The sequence below is a fragment of the Alosa pseudoharengus genome, unplaced genomic scaffold, assembly GCF_046254945.1.
Source record: "Alosa pseudoharengus isolate Yale_2024_CS ecotype anadromous, Long Island Sound unplaced genomic scaffold, YU_APseudo_1.1 YU_APseudo_1.1_scf_6, whole genome shotgun sequence".
In the NCBI taxonomy this organism is placed as follows: domain Eukaryota; kingdom Metazoa; phylum Chordata; class Actinopteri; order Clupeiformes; family Clupeidae; genus Alosa; species Alosa pseudoharengus.
Genome location: NW_027468848.1, coordinates 14,665,478 through 14,681,528, shown reverse-complemented (window position 1 = coordinate 14,681,528; position 16,051 = coordinate 14,665,478). Strand labels below are relative to the sequence as shown.

The following is a 16,051-nucleotide window of genomic DNA, read 5'->3' as shown; positions in this document are numbered from 1 at the left end:
CCAAGTCACCACAGACAGAAGTGTTTCAGCCTTTTATAGCACTGTCGCCAAAGATCCTTGATTATTAGCTTTAACCCTCTCTGCTGTCGCCAGGGTAGGAATTTCACGGCGGCCATGCCCGTCGTAGCCCCTTGCATTGGCCGTGACGCCCCTTTGAAAATCAGAGGTTTACAGGCCACGGTGGCCTTGGTGCCCCCTTCTTTCAATATTCTGCTTTGCGTCCTACTAATAGCGATATATATTTAGCCTATGGCCTGTCAAAACAATCTTAGCATTCACAGCGCAAATTACGTAAGAAAGTGCGTCAAAATTCACCCATTCTTCTCAATTGAACTACTTGCGAAGTAGCCTACTCATCACACAGACATCACAAGTATCACACGAAAGAGCTTTTTCTCAGCTTTTAAACGATGTCAGCCGCTAATTGCTGTGATGAACGGTTCGCGAGAAAAGTAAATAATATCATTCAATTAATCATAAATTCTACTGAAGGTTTTGCGTCCTAACCTGACTCCGCCAGATGGATTTGCTCCGCATATCCATCTGGGAACTTTTCATTGAAGAACTTTTGGGAAGGGGCGGACATACTGGTTAGCTGATTGGATAAACCATCTGTCTATCACCACCTTTGTTGGTTATCGACGGGCCAAATCAACCAATTAGATGAACAAAGTATTCTTCTAATGCCGTTTAACATACAATTAAGTTAGGTAACGTGACAAACGTTAAGATGTTTTAACTTACCATTTATAAACCTAATCAACGACAATTCCCATCAAGTTTTCACGGTAGGCCCTACACTTCTGAAGATAGTATATTCCTCCATTATGAACTGGAATCAGCCGTGGAGGATGTCTGTGTCGTTCATTCCTCCCAGCTGCAGGGCTGAGACTCATAGCTTCACAGTTTACCCAGGAATACTTTCTAATTTGAATAAAACTTGCGCGATAGCTATGCTCATCTCTGTGGATGCCGTCATGTTGTTCGTTGCGTCACACCTCAACCCGCCTCAAAGCCAACGCTGATTGGACGTTCGTTTGGTGAACTGCTCCAAATTTTCTTTAACGGAAAGTATCCAGACTGATCTGCGAGTGAAACCCTGAAGCTCGCGAGATCAGGATGGTCTCACGAGGCTATTTGCGTCCATCTCCCTACCCATTCATCTCGGCGGAATACTTCACGAACCCCTCGTTTAACACATGACAAACCATATATCAGAATAAACAGCAGACCTTACCGAACACAAAGGTGTAAAGCAGTCCCCTGTACAGTTAGCCGTTCCAGAGTAATCCCGTTTTGAATTTGCAGTAAATTTCAACATACATGGATGTCTCCAAATTTGGGCTTTTAGTTTTACACTGTGTTTAAATTGTTCCACATTATTTCATAACGGGCCAAATACAAAATAAATATTACAAATGTCGCCTAGATATCGGTAAATCAGAGGACAGCTGACTAAGAGTTTGTGAAAGTAGCCTTAATGATCACAAAATGCTAAGCATGCATCTAGGCTATTTGACTTTCTTAAAGCTGAGCTGTGCTTAAATTGTTCAATACATGATTTCATAACAGGCCAAATATCAAATAAATGTTAAATATAGCCTAGATATCTGTAAATATTAGATGATCAGATGATTTACAGTTATATGTAATGTGTCATGTTTCATGTTTTTGTAATGTTTCATACAGTGATGCAGGTCTACTGCAGTGAATAGGCTAAATACAACTTTGATCATTTTTATAGCCTACTAACTATTGTATAGTTATTGTTGGCCTTAGTGCCCTGACATGTGGCCTTTGTGCCCTCCACCAAATATGCCCAACTGAAGGCCAAGTGGCCTTGCCCCCAGAATGTTGAAATTCCAAGCCTGGCTGTTGCTGAATGTGCCAGTCTGCGCATAACACAACATTTAGCGAGGGCAGAACTGATGCTTATAAACTCTAACTTATAACTTATAAACATCAGCCACTGCCATTGGTAAATGTCATACTATTTGCCAATATGCTGATATCAGTCAGCAAATATCAGACGATATGGTAGGCTAATATATTGTATATCCCTACTACACTAACATCAACTGATTCATCGCTTGAATATGAAGATAAAAAACATGAACGTCTGTATTAACAAACCGTACTTATTAATATGAGACTTTATGGTTTGCGTAAGTTCACTGATGAATTGCTCTTTCCATCCATAATACCCAGGCTAACATTATTCAACTTCTTACAACCACTAAGTAACAGTAAGCGCTGAAGAGCTGAATGTTTTATTAATGGTAAGCACTGCATTTAATTAATGCACTGCACGGAGCTTTAATGTAAAACTACACATTTCATCCCAAATGCTCAGATGTGAATGCAAAGAAATGAGAGTGGCCTAGATTGTTAGTGCTTGACTTAACTAGGGACTACTTCTACATGCAGATACAGGATGACAATGTCAGTGGCACATTAAGCTTCTCAGACTAGGGCAGTTTGTAATGCAGCAAAGCTTTCTTTAGGGTACAGACGTGAATAGCAATAGGCTACTGCTCTCAGAGTTTTTAGATCGTGATTCACCACTTTAATGCAATTGGATAACACTCAGATAAGTGTGCACTCAGAAACCCATCCTAATTTCCCTTTAAAATATACTGTCATTTTCCATAATTTACCCTGAAACCATGCAACAGCATTTAGTGTGTTTTTTAACTAGGGTTATTTGGCTTGGGAACTCCTGGGATTCTCCTGTCCATGTTGCCTTGTTATGTGGCTGTCAGCCGGTTAATTGCCAATATAAAAGGCTATGCAAAATGCAATGCATATTCCTTAAATCCCCATGAGTTTCTTTAGAGCGGAGATGCACAGAGTGGATTGAAAGTACCGGTAGTTGCAGAACGATGCTAAATACCAAAGTGCAAAGTCTTACTGTAAGTGTAATTAAAGCTATTTTAATAACTAGGCAAAATCAATTAGCTAACTTAACACTATGGGCAAGATTTTAATCACAAACATGGAAAAGTCAGCTAAATGCGTCCACATGCCACACGATAGCTCTGTAATTCATACACGAGAACTTTGCTTGTTGATAGACTTTGCCCATTGCCTGCCATTTAAATTACGGTCCACAGAACAGATACTCTTAAGCCATGTCACATCAAAGGAAAACCGTCTGATCTATGATTTAGGCCACAGCAAGCAAATCAGGTCAAAACAAATGCAATTTACTGTTCCTCTTATGAGAGTCACAGGCCTCCAGGGGTTATCTGTAGTTAGGCTGTAGGCCTGTAGAACAGATAGATAATATAGATTTTAACCCTCCCAGCCTCCACCCACTCACCCCGCCTTCACAGAGCAGCCCATTCAGCGTGTACCATTGACCATGTTAACCAAATTCCATCAGTGCATTTTAAACCAGTTCAGGTTGGGGTCGGAGGTCAGGGCCCCGGTTAAGCAGAGCGACCACTTGAGGATGTCCTTCGAGACTGCTTCAAGCTCAGTTTAGAGGCCCTGCAGTGATGCATTTACGACTGTTGTTCTTGCTGGTTTTGTTTAAAGCTAGCTTGTTGATGAAAACTCAACCAAGGTGTGTTCATTTTAACATTTTGTTTGAGTTTCAAGTAGATGAAAGTTACACCTGGAAAGACATTTGTATGTCAGAATGCAGTTTAACAAGAACAGAGGATTTTTGTCATTGTCCCAATATTATGGAATAAATGGAGTAAATCTGTTTGAGCCAATTATGTAATAGACAATTTAGGAAGCTTAAAGTCTACATGATAGCTAAACTCTATGTAATAAAGTGGACTCCAGGGAAAGATTTCATGGCACAATGTCCGGTCTTTGTGGTGAGCACAATCCTGATAAAATAAAAGTATGTGATAATACTTTTTTATTACATAACCCACATTTAAACTGTTGACTCCAGCATAAGTATAGTGTAACACACTAATGATCATTGTGTAACAACACTTTATTCCATCACCCAGGCTTGTGCAAAATTCCAGAATTGAATTGAAACTGGCTCTTAAATTCCAATTAAATTCTTGAATTTCACTTGCATTTCAATTGAGGTAGCAAACAGGAAGCAGAATTGCAATTCGAATTGTGCACAACCCTGCCATCACCCCAGAGCTCACCCTTTCCATTTTCCCAATTCTAACCACTCCTAACCTCAGTTCTATAACAGTGCTGTTATTCTTGTATGCTCTAATAAAGTGTATGCCCAGGTGTCCTATACTTTAAAGCCTGTCTGCCAGGCTGAGACAATTTAAAGCCTTTGTGCTAAAGGTGTGCTTTTTGACAGTGAAATTAAATATCACATTAGTGCAGTGCCATCTAGTGGCCATGCTCAACATCACACATGTTACGTTATTAATTGAACTGTCTGCAAACATATTTGCATATAGATTGATTTTGTTTTGAATACATGTTGCTGTGTGTGTGTGTGTGTGTGTGTGTGTGTGTGTGTGTGTGTGTGAATCCCCTCAGACTTTGCCGGGCAGACAGTGTGTGACAAGTGTAAGGCCGGATTCGGCGGCGGCACCTGTGATATCTGCCGCGATGGCTACTACCGCTCGGGAGGGGTGTGTGTTCGCTGCGAGTGCAACGGGAACGCAGATGCCCGCTCCGCGCCACGCCTGTGCCACCCTGACACTGGACACTGCCTGAGCTGTGCCAACAACACAGCTGGGCAGCACTGCGAGCTCTGCGCCCCCGGCTATGTTGGCAATGCCCGCACACACAACTGCACTCTCAGGGGTAAGCGTGAATCTGCCATGACGATTGTTGCTGGAAAATGGCATGACATTACTAATGCTGATTCATCCACAATCACAACAAGTGAGATGAGTGATTCAGTGTGATTCACCAGACCAAAATGTTATTGCGCAATATAAAACAATATAAAACAACACCACTCAGCAGTTGCCTGGCAACATGTTGTTTCAGACAGTTTACATCCGTATCAGCTTAAGTTATTTATAGCTGAAATCAACTATTTACAGCATGCCAGTGGGTGTAATCCTAACAGTAAAATATCCTGTGCGAAATGTGCCTTCAAATGCACCTGTCACTATGAAACACTAGAAGACACATGGAAGATCCTGGGTTTTTAAGGAAATTAAGATGAAATTACTTTATATATTCCTAGACCAAGTACATGTGTTAAAGTAAATCATTCACAGGTATGTGCATCAGTCTGTGGGAAAATGTCCAGTAATTTAACAACACTTTAGCTGTTAAATATCTACTCAGGTTATTGTTGTCCAACTGGCTAAGCTTTAAAGAAATGTAGCCATTACAAGGATGATGTTATTTTGGGTTACTTTTGTCCTTGACCCCGGACAAAATAACCCCAAATAACTGAGATCATCCTTGTATTGGCTACATTTCTTTAAAGCATCTATCTATCTATCTATCTATCTATCTATCTATCTATCTAGGTCATCGTTGAGGAACGTTCATTGTCATTGCTGTAAATCCTGCAGTTAGTTCCATGACCATCCATACTAATATGGCAAAAAAGGAGGTCCTTGTATGAACACTCATTCTAAAAGCCCAATAATCTTTTCTTGAGCATATTTATCTGGCCTATAATAATTATGACTACAACAAATCTGTATAAAAACCCAACCCTGCTTTCCAGATTTTAATTGTAATTTCCAAATTGCTGCCTTATCTCATTTCTCATTGAGCAATCATTGCTTACACAATCGGCTGAGAATTTGAAAAGGAAAAGGTAATGATCCCCTCAGGCCATGATACTTAACTGCATATAACAATAATTTGACTGTTATGTCAAAAATTATTAATGTTTTTTCCAAGGAGAAACTGTCAGGATCAGTTCCTGTTCTGTCTTGTCTTGTTCTCCCCGTCTAATATTTTTCCATGTCTGCTCCTCTTGTCTTCCTGTTTGCTTTGTTTACTTCCTGTGTCTTGTGCCATGTGCTCTTTTGTTTGTTTGCCATGTGTCTCTGTTCCATGTGCCTGTATCGCCACCCCTCACCTGATCCTTGTTAGTTTAATTATGGTTTTCACCGGAGTCTTGTTCCTAGTTCACTTGTGCTCTGTTAACCCCTGTGTATTTAAACCCTCTGTCTCCCCTCAGTCCCCGGTCGGTCATTGATGTTGTTTCGTGGTTTGCTGTAGTGTTCATTCATATTAAAGATTCCTGTTTTCGCTAGTGGACATTGGCCGGAAAAAAAATGAAATGTCCGACAAAATTAAATCTCTCCGGTCAAAATGTCCGATTGAAATTGGCTAATAATCCCGTCCCCTAACGCAATCTGAATTTGAGAATAAGCCTTAATATGTAAGCCTATATTATACGTCCTCTGGCTATGTTTTTAAATGAAGAGGCTCGTTTGAAAAGTAAGCTATTAAACAGCACGCAACAAGCCTATGCTGCATTTCAAATAGGAAGCGCACGCTTAAAACGTTCATGTTAAACAACGAACAAATGAGTGAGGCGGTTCAAACATGGCCAGGCCTAGGCAGACTAGCCTTAAACGTTTTTTTCAGAGGCCAGACGCGATGGATGATGATACATTGGTAACGTCTGAAGCCTCAGATGTCTGGTCAACTCCACCACCACTAGATAAAAAGTGTCGGGCGTATCTGTCGGAATCAGTGACATTGGAAGTGGAGTTGCGGGGGGTGCGGTCGCTCCACAAGACACTGTCATTCTCCGTGTACACTGGACATGCAAAGTGTTCTTTACCCAAAGCATAGGTTTGGTAGGCCTTTGGTAGGCCTATGCGTTCTCTGTCTATGATCTGCAGGGTTAGGGCCTCCTCGACGAGGCGATTACTGGTCCGCGGATAATTTCTGGCACAATTAAACGGTATCATTCAATCGCGGCCGAAAGAAAAAGAAACTAAACATTTCCCAGAATAGGAAACATGTCTTAATTTATTGTTATCAAATAAAGAGGCATAACATTAGGGGGTAGTGGTGTGAGCGCTCATTCTTGTGTGTGCGCATCTGTGTAAGTTAAAGGATCCGTATGTAAAAAATGTATTTCAATTAATCATAAAATTGCCCTGATATGTCACTAGACATTAAGAAATCATGTTCATTTCAAATACTTATATCACTGACAACAGTAGTCTGGCCAGGATATTGTCATTTAAAAAGTGAAGTTGCAGCCCTCAACTGATGTTGATGTTGTCATGTTGTGTTTTGGCCTAATGCGCCACCCTCCACCTATCTACTAATCACAAAGTCAGTAGTGTTTCGTCATCCGGTTGCCAACTCAGCCAGTCAGAGGGGAGGGGAAGGGGATACACCGCTCTACAGTAATTTGAAAGTGATTGTAGTACCCGTTTTGACCACAATCTTACATACGGTTCCTTTAAACAGTCACCACTGGAGATAACGTGGGTAGCAGCAACAAACAACGTAGCCTTTTTAAAACAACGAACGAAGCGGACTCTTGCTGTCCATGAAAAGATACTAGCTAGATCTTGTTAGGCATGTTTAAGTTAGGCTAATGAACATGTTGCATTCTATACAGCCTGATTATGTCATTCTTTAAGCTACATAGCCTGTATCCAGTTTTCCTCAATTTGACTAATTAAGAAGGGATAATAGGATATTTGACCGGCATATCATCAAAATGTCCGGAAAACGAAACCTCGGCACCATTTTTTTCTAGCGGAAACTCTGGTGCCGAGTAATGTGCCGAAGCTTCGAAACATGGAAGACAAGGGAAACACAGCGACATCTGGTGGTTTGCATAAATTATCGCAGCCACGGACTAGTGAAAAGAATGCCTACAACGTTCAACACAATGCCAAATCTTCTAAATGTTCTCATTCATTACAAGTGTTGCAAGAAATTTGCATTTCTTTTTGTCTCAATTCAATACAATAAAATACGATTAGGCAACATAAACCCGTCACTCGTTGTCACGTGAAGATTGGTGTTTCCGTGGAGGCGTGAAATCATGTGTTATCCCAGTCAATAGGCGAGTTCGACTTCAGGCAGATCTGTGCAGATCTGACTTGATGTGATGCATGCTGGGTTGAACACAATGCATACTGGGATGGACGCAATGCATACTGGTTAGAAATTCTGTCCGACTTCTGTCAGCCGGGGAGGGACTTACCACCGTGACACCGTGTCACATGACCTTAAAATATCGCGGGAGTCTTAGCCTGCAGACAGATCTTGCAGTTGCCTTCCACGAGCTGCACGAGCTGAAACACGCGCTCATGACGTCAGTTCAAAGACGTGATAGGGCCATTTGAGAGGAATGTCCTCGTGACGATTGTGACGGGAGTCTCATGCTGCTTCCTTATGTTGGAATATGCGAAAATAAACAGAAATCGAAGGGATACCTTCTTATACGTGATTTCTGCAACAATGGTAGGCTAGCCTACTGAAAACATTTGGATATTCTGTTATTTTCTGCTGTTGGCTAAATAGATAGACACACATATAGGGGAAACACTTGATATTGAATTGATATGCTACAATGCAGGCCTGTTAACTGTATGACTACAGTGGGTTATTTAAACTACATCATAAGAATTTATTTCGTCAGTCATCATGCTCATTTTAATGAGTAAGAATGAAAGTTCTGCTGTGTTTATTGCAAACAACATTCCGCGATATCTCCCGCGAGTCACGTCAGGCAGACTGTAGCCTGCCTGTCCAGGATGAGCTGCCCTCTGTTGTAGCTCCTCCCGGCTAGCCTCTGAAGATCACGTTTACGTAGAAAGCCAGACCAAGTCAGACTCAGTCGAAGTCGAACACGCCTATTGATCCAATCGGTCTCCCATCCACTTAACGACCGCAGTAGACACTACTTAGCTTCTGGACCAGGACGAAATATTATCAACCTCAACACGCTATGGACAAGAGTGAAAAGGAAACGACCAGGCGCCTAATTAAACCAAATCCTATATGGCCCGACATGTTTTGACGTTTCATGAATCAAACTTTCAATAAAAGGAAAATATTATGTCAGCCATTATTGTTAGGCCTACATAGAAATTATTAGCCTGTATTGCTTTTAAATTACATGATTGAAGTTGAGACAAGATTGCAACACAGACACGTTTTAAAGGTGCGATTTGTAGGATTGTTACCGAACGTTCTTTAGGCCAAAATCAAAACACTGGTGAACATTCTCAAGACTACCAGACGCGAGCCTCTTCTGGGTTGCCAGATGTAATGAAGACTTAGCTAACGTTAGCTGACCTGCAGCTGCTTTAACGTTTCTCCAACCATGACCCAGCTACAGATTACGGAAACAGTGAAAACAAAAAATACCTCTCTAACCAACGTAACATATTTAGCTGAAGTTAGCGATGCAGATGAAGTTTAGCATAGGCTACCTGTTGTGGAGAAATATGGCCAGCTCTGCGTCAGACTTGATATTCTTCGTTTCACGAAGACGTCACCATCTCAGGAAGCTCCTCCGATGTCCACTTAATTTGTTTCTTGTTTTAATTTTGGAAATTTGCCTGCCTCTCGTAGGCGTTCATGACTACAACTGACAGCTGTTGACAGTTGGCCTTTGCTAATTTGGCAACCCAAATAGGAGGACGCGCTAACCCATTATTAATACGCTATTCTAGAATTAATCGTTCAAAACATACATGAAAATTCCAAGAGATTCCGCCCCGTAACTCATTTTTTTCATTGGTTTTACGGGGTTTTACAGGTTAGAGTAATGCTGTCAAATAAGCCATTACTTCAATTCATCGTGTTTCCTTACTCTCTGACAACATATGGTGATCATTTTTGGAATGGTTACAGTTTATTTTCCATTATTTCCTACATACTGGTCCTTTAATGTCATTCTTCTAAATGGCAAAGCTTTAGGCTAGGCCTAGGCTATTTCTTCTTAATTTCTATGTGCATTATATTATGGATTATGGACATTTTCCGGAAAGAAAAGAACGTAAATTCCCAAACAGAGAAAGCATCCTATATAAGGGCTACCCACAATTCGCCTGACTCTTGCAATACAACACAACTCATTCCGACACTAGAGCGGGTGCCCTGGTTCGCGCAATTCAAAGCCTTTGAATCAGATTACGAGCCGTCACGTGGGTGTGTGTCCCAAACGAAGCTTCAGACGTCACACTCACAAACCGAGGCCTCGTTTGTCATCAGTCACGTATATATTAATAATAAGACACAAGGGCTGAGGGCGCTCAGGAGACTTCAGATAATTACTTGCTCAGGTGCTCTTCTGCGACGGGTGAAGTGAGAATCCAAAGAAAAAAGAGTTTGCAGAGGCACTCTATGGTTGAAAAAGCATGCCCTGATGAAGGCCAATATGGCCGCAACGCGTAGGCCCATGTGCTTTTAATCAGTTCTTGCCATGATGAATTAAAGGCTTTTTATACTTTTTCAACCTCAAAGTGCCTCTGCAAACTCTTTTTTCTTTGGATATATTAATAATAATAAGAAAAAAAAAGTATTATTGCTTGCCTGACAAAACTTTGTAGGATGGAAGACAGACATGATCTCGGTATGATTGGATCGTTACAAGTTTGTACTACATGCCCATTAGTTTTATATAAGGCATATAAGATAAAGTGTAAAACTGGTGATATTGAGGGTCTTGTAAACCCATTTTTTGTGTCCACATGGCACCAATCATTATTTTGTCTGCAAATACAATACTTTAGTAATGTTAAGCCAATATTTAAGGTCTCTAACAAATGCACATGAAAATAGTAAGGATAAAACAAGGTGTGATTGCATTTTTTGTTCATAGGACAAAAATGGTATGTGGGTTTTTTTTGTAGGAACACGAAAATCAATGTGGGAATATCTCAGTTTATAGTCATTTTGTGTATAAAGTGCCAATGATGTACCATGTTTCATTCATAGTTCAGTTGTGTGGAGTCGTGTACTTATTACTAGATTATATTACTAATGTCTGTGTGTGTGTGTCTGTGTGTGTGTATGTGTGTTTGTGCGTGTGTCTGTGTGTGTGCGTGTGTTTGTGTGTGTGTGTCTGTGTGTGTGTTTGTGTGTTTGTGTCTGTGTGTGTGTATGTGTGTTTGTGCGTGTGTCTGTGTGTGTGCGTGTGTTTGTGTGTTTGTGTGTGTGTGTCTGTGTGTGTGTATGTGTGTTTGTGTGTGTGTCTGTGTGTGTTTGTGTGTTTGTGTGTGTGTGTCTGTGTGTGTGCGTGTGTTTGTGTGTTTGTGTGTGTGTGTGTGTGTGTGTGTGTGTGTTTTGTTGTCTCATCCCTTTTCAGCTCGAGTTCTTCCTGGCCCAGAGTTGACAACCAAACCGAGCCCCCTACTTCCTGCTGCCACCTCCAGCCCCCCACAGCCCAGCTCCAGCAGCAGAGACCCAGCCCCCCCTCCTGCCTCCTCCACCACCACCACCAGAACCACCACCATGGCCCAGGCCTTGCTCCCCAGCCTGGCGGCCCCGACCCGCAACTCCACGGCGGCCGCGCTCACCGTCGTCTCCTGGACGCAGTTCAACGTGGTGGTGCTGGCGGTCATCATCGCCGTGGTGGTGCTCCTCATGGGCTTCGTGGCCGGTGTCTACACGTATCGCGAGTACCGCAACCGCAAGCTCAACGCGCCCTTCTGGACCATCGAGCTCAAGGAAGACAACATCAGTTTCAGCAGCTACCACGACAGCATCCCCAACGCTGACCCGGCGGGACTCCTGGAGGAGGACCCGTGTCCAGTCGCACCCAACGGCCAACTTGCGCTCACCACTACCACCACCGTGCCCAACATGTACACCAAGGCATGAGGCGGCAACAAGCTGGAGATGGGCTGTACAGAAACCACTACTCCAACCCCCTCCTCCTTGAGAGAGAGAGAGAAAAAAAATGAAAAAATGAGAACCCGAATGAAGAGACAAAAACTCAGCTGATGGTCAATCAGCCCTGACGTTGAGAAAGGCTTTTGCTCAATGCTAACGTTTTGCTAACGCTAGTTCTTCACAAGTGCTTCCGTCTTCCGTGCGTACACGAGTGTGGGAACGAAAGACTTGGGAAGGGGCTTGCACCCGATTGGTCATTAAGTGTACAAGCACACGCCCCGAGATGTAAAGGGAATGCTGGTGCTCAAGGGAGTTTGTCACTGTAATCACGTGCATAACACATGTGCAGCTTTCAGTGACCTCTCATGACCTTGAAGGAATTTTGACTCAGCCAGTTGTCCTTCCTATGTCATCAGAACATCCAGGAATAACGGAAAAAGCTTCAGCAATGTTGGACACTCAAGCAGCTTGTCAGGGGTCAAACCTTTTGTCCTTCATATTTCTAAATGTGTGTGTGTGTTTGGTTTTCAAAACACGAACCTATTCTGCCTGATATCTCATATCGGCAATACGGGACAGGACTGGGGGCAGGTTTGTGGTGGGAGATACTCCCAATGCAGACATAGACACAACAAACACCAAAGCATGGCTTCTCCACCTCCTGATATGCACATACGCTAATAACCGGCTCAGGAGCTGTTCTGGCCAGGATCTGGCCCAAGTCCGATTTGCAGGGCCGGATGGGATCCCCCCCAGTACCTTGTAAATGTAAATGTAAATCAGGTTTCTCGGCCAAGTATACATGTATACAAGGAATTTGGTCTCTGCATTTATCCCATCCGTGAATTAGTGAACACACAGAGCACACAGTGAATACACAGTGAGGTGAGCACACACTAACCCGGAGCAGTGAGCTGCCTTGCTACAGCGGCGCTCGGGGAGCAGTGAGGGGTTAGGTGCCTTGCTCAAGGGCACGTCAGCCGTTCCTACTGGTTGGGGATCGAACCAGCAACCCTTCGGTTCCAAGCCCAAAGCCCTAACCAGTAGGCCACGACTGCCCCTAGATATGAGTGTTGATTTTTTTGACCCCGACGTGATTTGAACATGCAACCTTCTGATCTGGTGTCAGACGCGGTACCGTTGCACCACGAGGTCCCACAGCTTCAGGTCCTTTACAAGTATCGGCTGTGGGCAGTGGGCATGAATAGGTTCTTCTGCTCAGAATGGGCCTGGATACTACTGCACACATGCTGTACATGACCCGCACAGACAGCTAGAAACACAGGGGACACTGTGACCTATGTCCAGGAGCTTAGCTGTGTGCTAGTGCATTCAGCAAAGCTTGACTTTGCTTGGCACAGAGGCCATTCTTCCATATCGAATGACACTGAAGCTAGATCATCTGTTCCGAGGTAGTTATTGTCCTCAATTACTGCTTGTCCTATTTCTCGTTTTATAAACACCTTACTCACTCCTACTGTGAATTACAATAATTAGTAGCCTACACTCATTGATTGTAATACAAAAACAAAAAACAGTCAATGTGTTCCCTTGAATCTGGAAAAGATGGCTCAGATTATCACTACAGTCACAACTATATGTGTATAACGAATCTAAGCATATTCATCTAGCTGTAAAAGTGTGGGTTTTTAAACATTTGTGACACATTTTATATGAATCTCAAAGGAAAATGGTCCTTTGCTAGTTCCTGAACAGCTTAAATTGATTCATTTGATTTTGCGGTGTTGGAAGATTGGAATATTGGTTTTAACATGGGAAGATTGGAATATTGCTCCACACGTATCATGAAACTCATTAGTGCTGTCTGTTTGAAATGTGGTTGAATTTAACTTGATACAAGCCAGTTTCATTGATCAAAAAGGCTTTTCCCTTTTTTAAATTCACTTCATTTGAAATGGCTCTTTTTTCCACTCACTTTGCCATCGTTTTACAGACTTTTGATCACCCCTGTCTTATCAATATCATTTCAATTGCAAATTGAAGCTGAACAAACCAGAAATGTATTCTATTTTTATTCTATTCTATTTATTAAATTAGAATACACTGGTCTAGAAAAACACAACTGGAGAATACAGGATTCTTGAATACAATGGCCACAATTTTAACAATCTTTTTTCTAGCACAGCATAACAGAGCAGAACTCTGGTGCAGATTGCATTGCTCCAAGCCTCACACAGCCTTATTGGTGGTCCTCCTCAATCTCAGCCTTCATACATAGGTTCGATGTCATTGCCGCTTTCCTCCCTTTTTTGTCGGAGCTCTACCTCACATAATTCGGGTAAGCAATGTCTCTGATTGCAGATGGAATACCGGATCCGGGTCAGATCAAGACTAGATCTGCGCTGGTATATTTGGGATCAAGGGTCAAGGATCAGTGGCTGAAGGGTCATCCTGTACCATGTTGTTTGTTTATTTGTTTATCTGTTCTACTTTCAAGATGGTCCCTGCTCCCTTGGTTATCAGTACGAGCTATCGGTTGGAAATGGGTTATCCCAACCTTTATTCAGACAGGACAGAAGGACAGGAAATGAGTGGGGCAGTGTGTGTAGGTGTTTGTACTGTATGTGTGCACATCTGCGTAGGGGGTGTGTTTGCTGGCGTGCACATGTGAAAGTGTGTGCGCATGTGCATGGGCTGCGTACTATGTGTGCGTGTGTGTGTGTGTGTGTGTGTGTGTGTGTGTGTGTGCGTGCGCACGTTTTTTCAGTGTTAATGAGTTACAGAAAAAAGGTGAGTTTTTTTTTTTACATCTCATTTTTTTTAATCTTACTTTGTTCTCTTTATTGATTAAGAAGGTTAGATTAAACTTTATTGTCATTGTGCAGAGTACAAGTACAAAGAAAATGAAAGAAAGTGTCTTCATTGACAGAATATGTCTTTTCAAAGCTATCAAGTAATTATGATTAAAGCTATGCTTAAAGTGACACCCAGATAAGCATTTGTTGGGGATTGAGGACTGGACATAAAGTCCAGAAAGCTAACAAAAGCAGTTAGGCCCACAGCATTACACAGCTTTATATACCACCGACAAGACAGAAAAATATTTCATGCATCACTAAAGTGCTTATGCACATGAGGGTATTGTGTATGTGTGTGCGCGCGCACACACGTGCGTCTACGTAAACAATGGTGTCATCTCGCTTCTTTAAGGTTCAACATTCTGACAGGTTGGGTGTAGAACACCACTGCTGCTCTTGTTGTGTTTGTGTGATTGCCTAATTATTCATGTTTGTGTTTCCCTGGTGATCGCCTAATTATTTATGTTTGTGTTTCCCCGGTGATTGCCTTATTATTTGTGTTTGTGTTTCCCTAGTGATTGCTTAATTATTTGTTCACTCTTTCTCCCCTCCATTTCCCTCTCTTTCTCCCTTCTTCCCTTCTGTCTGTCTGTCTTCATCCTTCTTTCCAATTCGCTAATGATAATTTGTAAATAAAAACATGAAGTTGTACAGAAGAATGTATATAAATATAGATATGTTCACAGAGTATTGTACAGGATGTATACATTGTTTTCTCCAGTGGGTCTGTGACCTAAGCTTTCACTTCACGTCCAACTCTGATTTAAGATTCAAGATGCACAAACAGAGACATGCAACGACCTTCACAATGAAAATAACTGATGCAAAGCTTTTGTTATGTGTAGTCACTGAGATTATTGTTTTGGGCAAGGTGTGGGAGTGGGCACATTGTTTGTGTTTTAGGCCGGAGGAAAGGTGTTTGCACTGGCATTCTCTAACTATCGACCCAAAACCATATTTTTATTTTATTTTCAAGGCTGCACTTGTATGACCAGGATTAACATGGTGTGTAATATACGACCTGATACCATGTATCTGTGTACTATATTATTCAGTATTCAATAAAAAAAGTTAATTCTGTTCATTGACTTTTCATAATTCTCATTATTGTTATTATTGTTGTTGTTGTTTATATAATTGGTCCTGACTGAGCTTACATAATAGGCCTATATTATTTAACCACATGAATTCCAATACAAATCTCAAGTTTTTGCCTGAAATTGCACTTTGCCTACTTACGAGGGCATTGTTCCCACCTGTTTTGGGGCCTACCATCAAATGTAGGAAACAGTCAGAATATCTATGTAATGTACTGTACTGACACAGAGTTACAGAGGCTAGAATAATAGTTTTTTTCTTTCTGCCAGATTACAAGCATCTCTGAACTGACCACATTTCAGCCCTCTAGGTCATTTGATATCACTTAGAAACACAACCAAGCCCTAGCACCAGGTCTTGTGAAGCTGTGTGCAAAAGTAGATCAATATAAAATGAAAATA

The 16,051-nt window shown here is 41.9% G+C and overlaps 1 protein-coding gene across 1 annotated transcript in view; it reads left to right on the top strand.

Annotated features, from left to right (window-relative positions):
• LOC143106504 (multiple epidermal growth factor-like domains protein 9) overlaps positions 1-15,634 on the top strand; it is a 48,283-nt gene extending 32,649 nt beyond the window's left edge. Inside the window, exons 5-6 of the mRNA XM_076270798.1 lie at positions 4,474-4,743; positions 11,207-15,634. Of these exons, the coding sequence (XP_076126913.1) occupies positions 4,474-4,743; positions 11,207-11,721 (785 nt within the window). The 3' untranslated portion in view covers positions 11,722-15,634. The remainder of the gene's footprint in view (positions 1-4,473; positions 4,744-11,206) is intronic.
• The last annotated feature ends 417 nt before the right edge of the window (positions 15,635-16,051 follow it).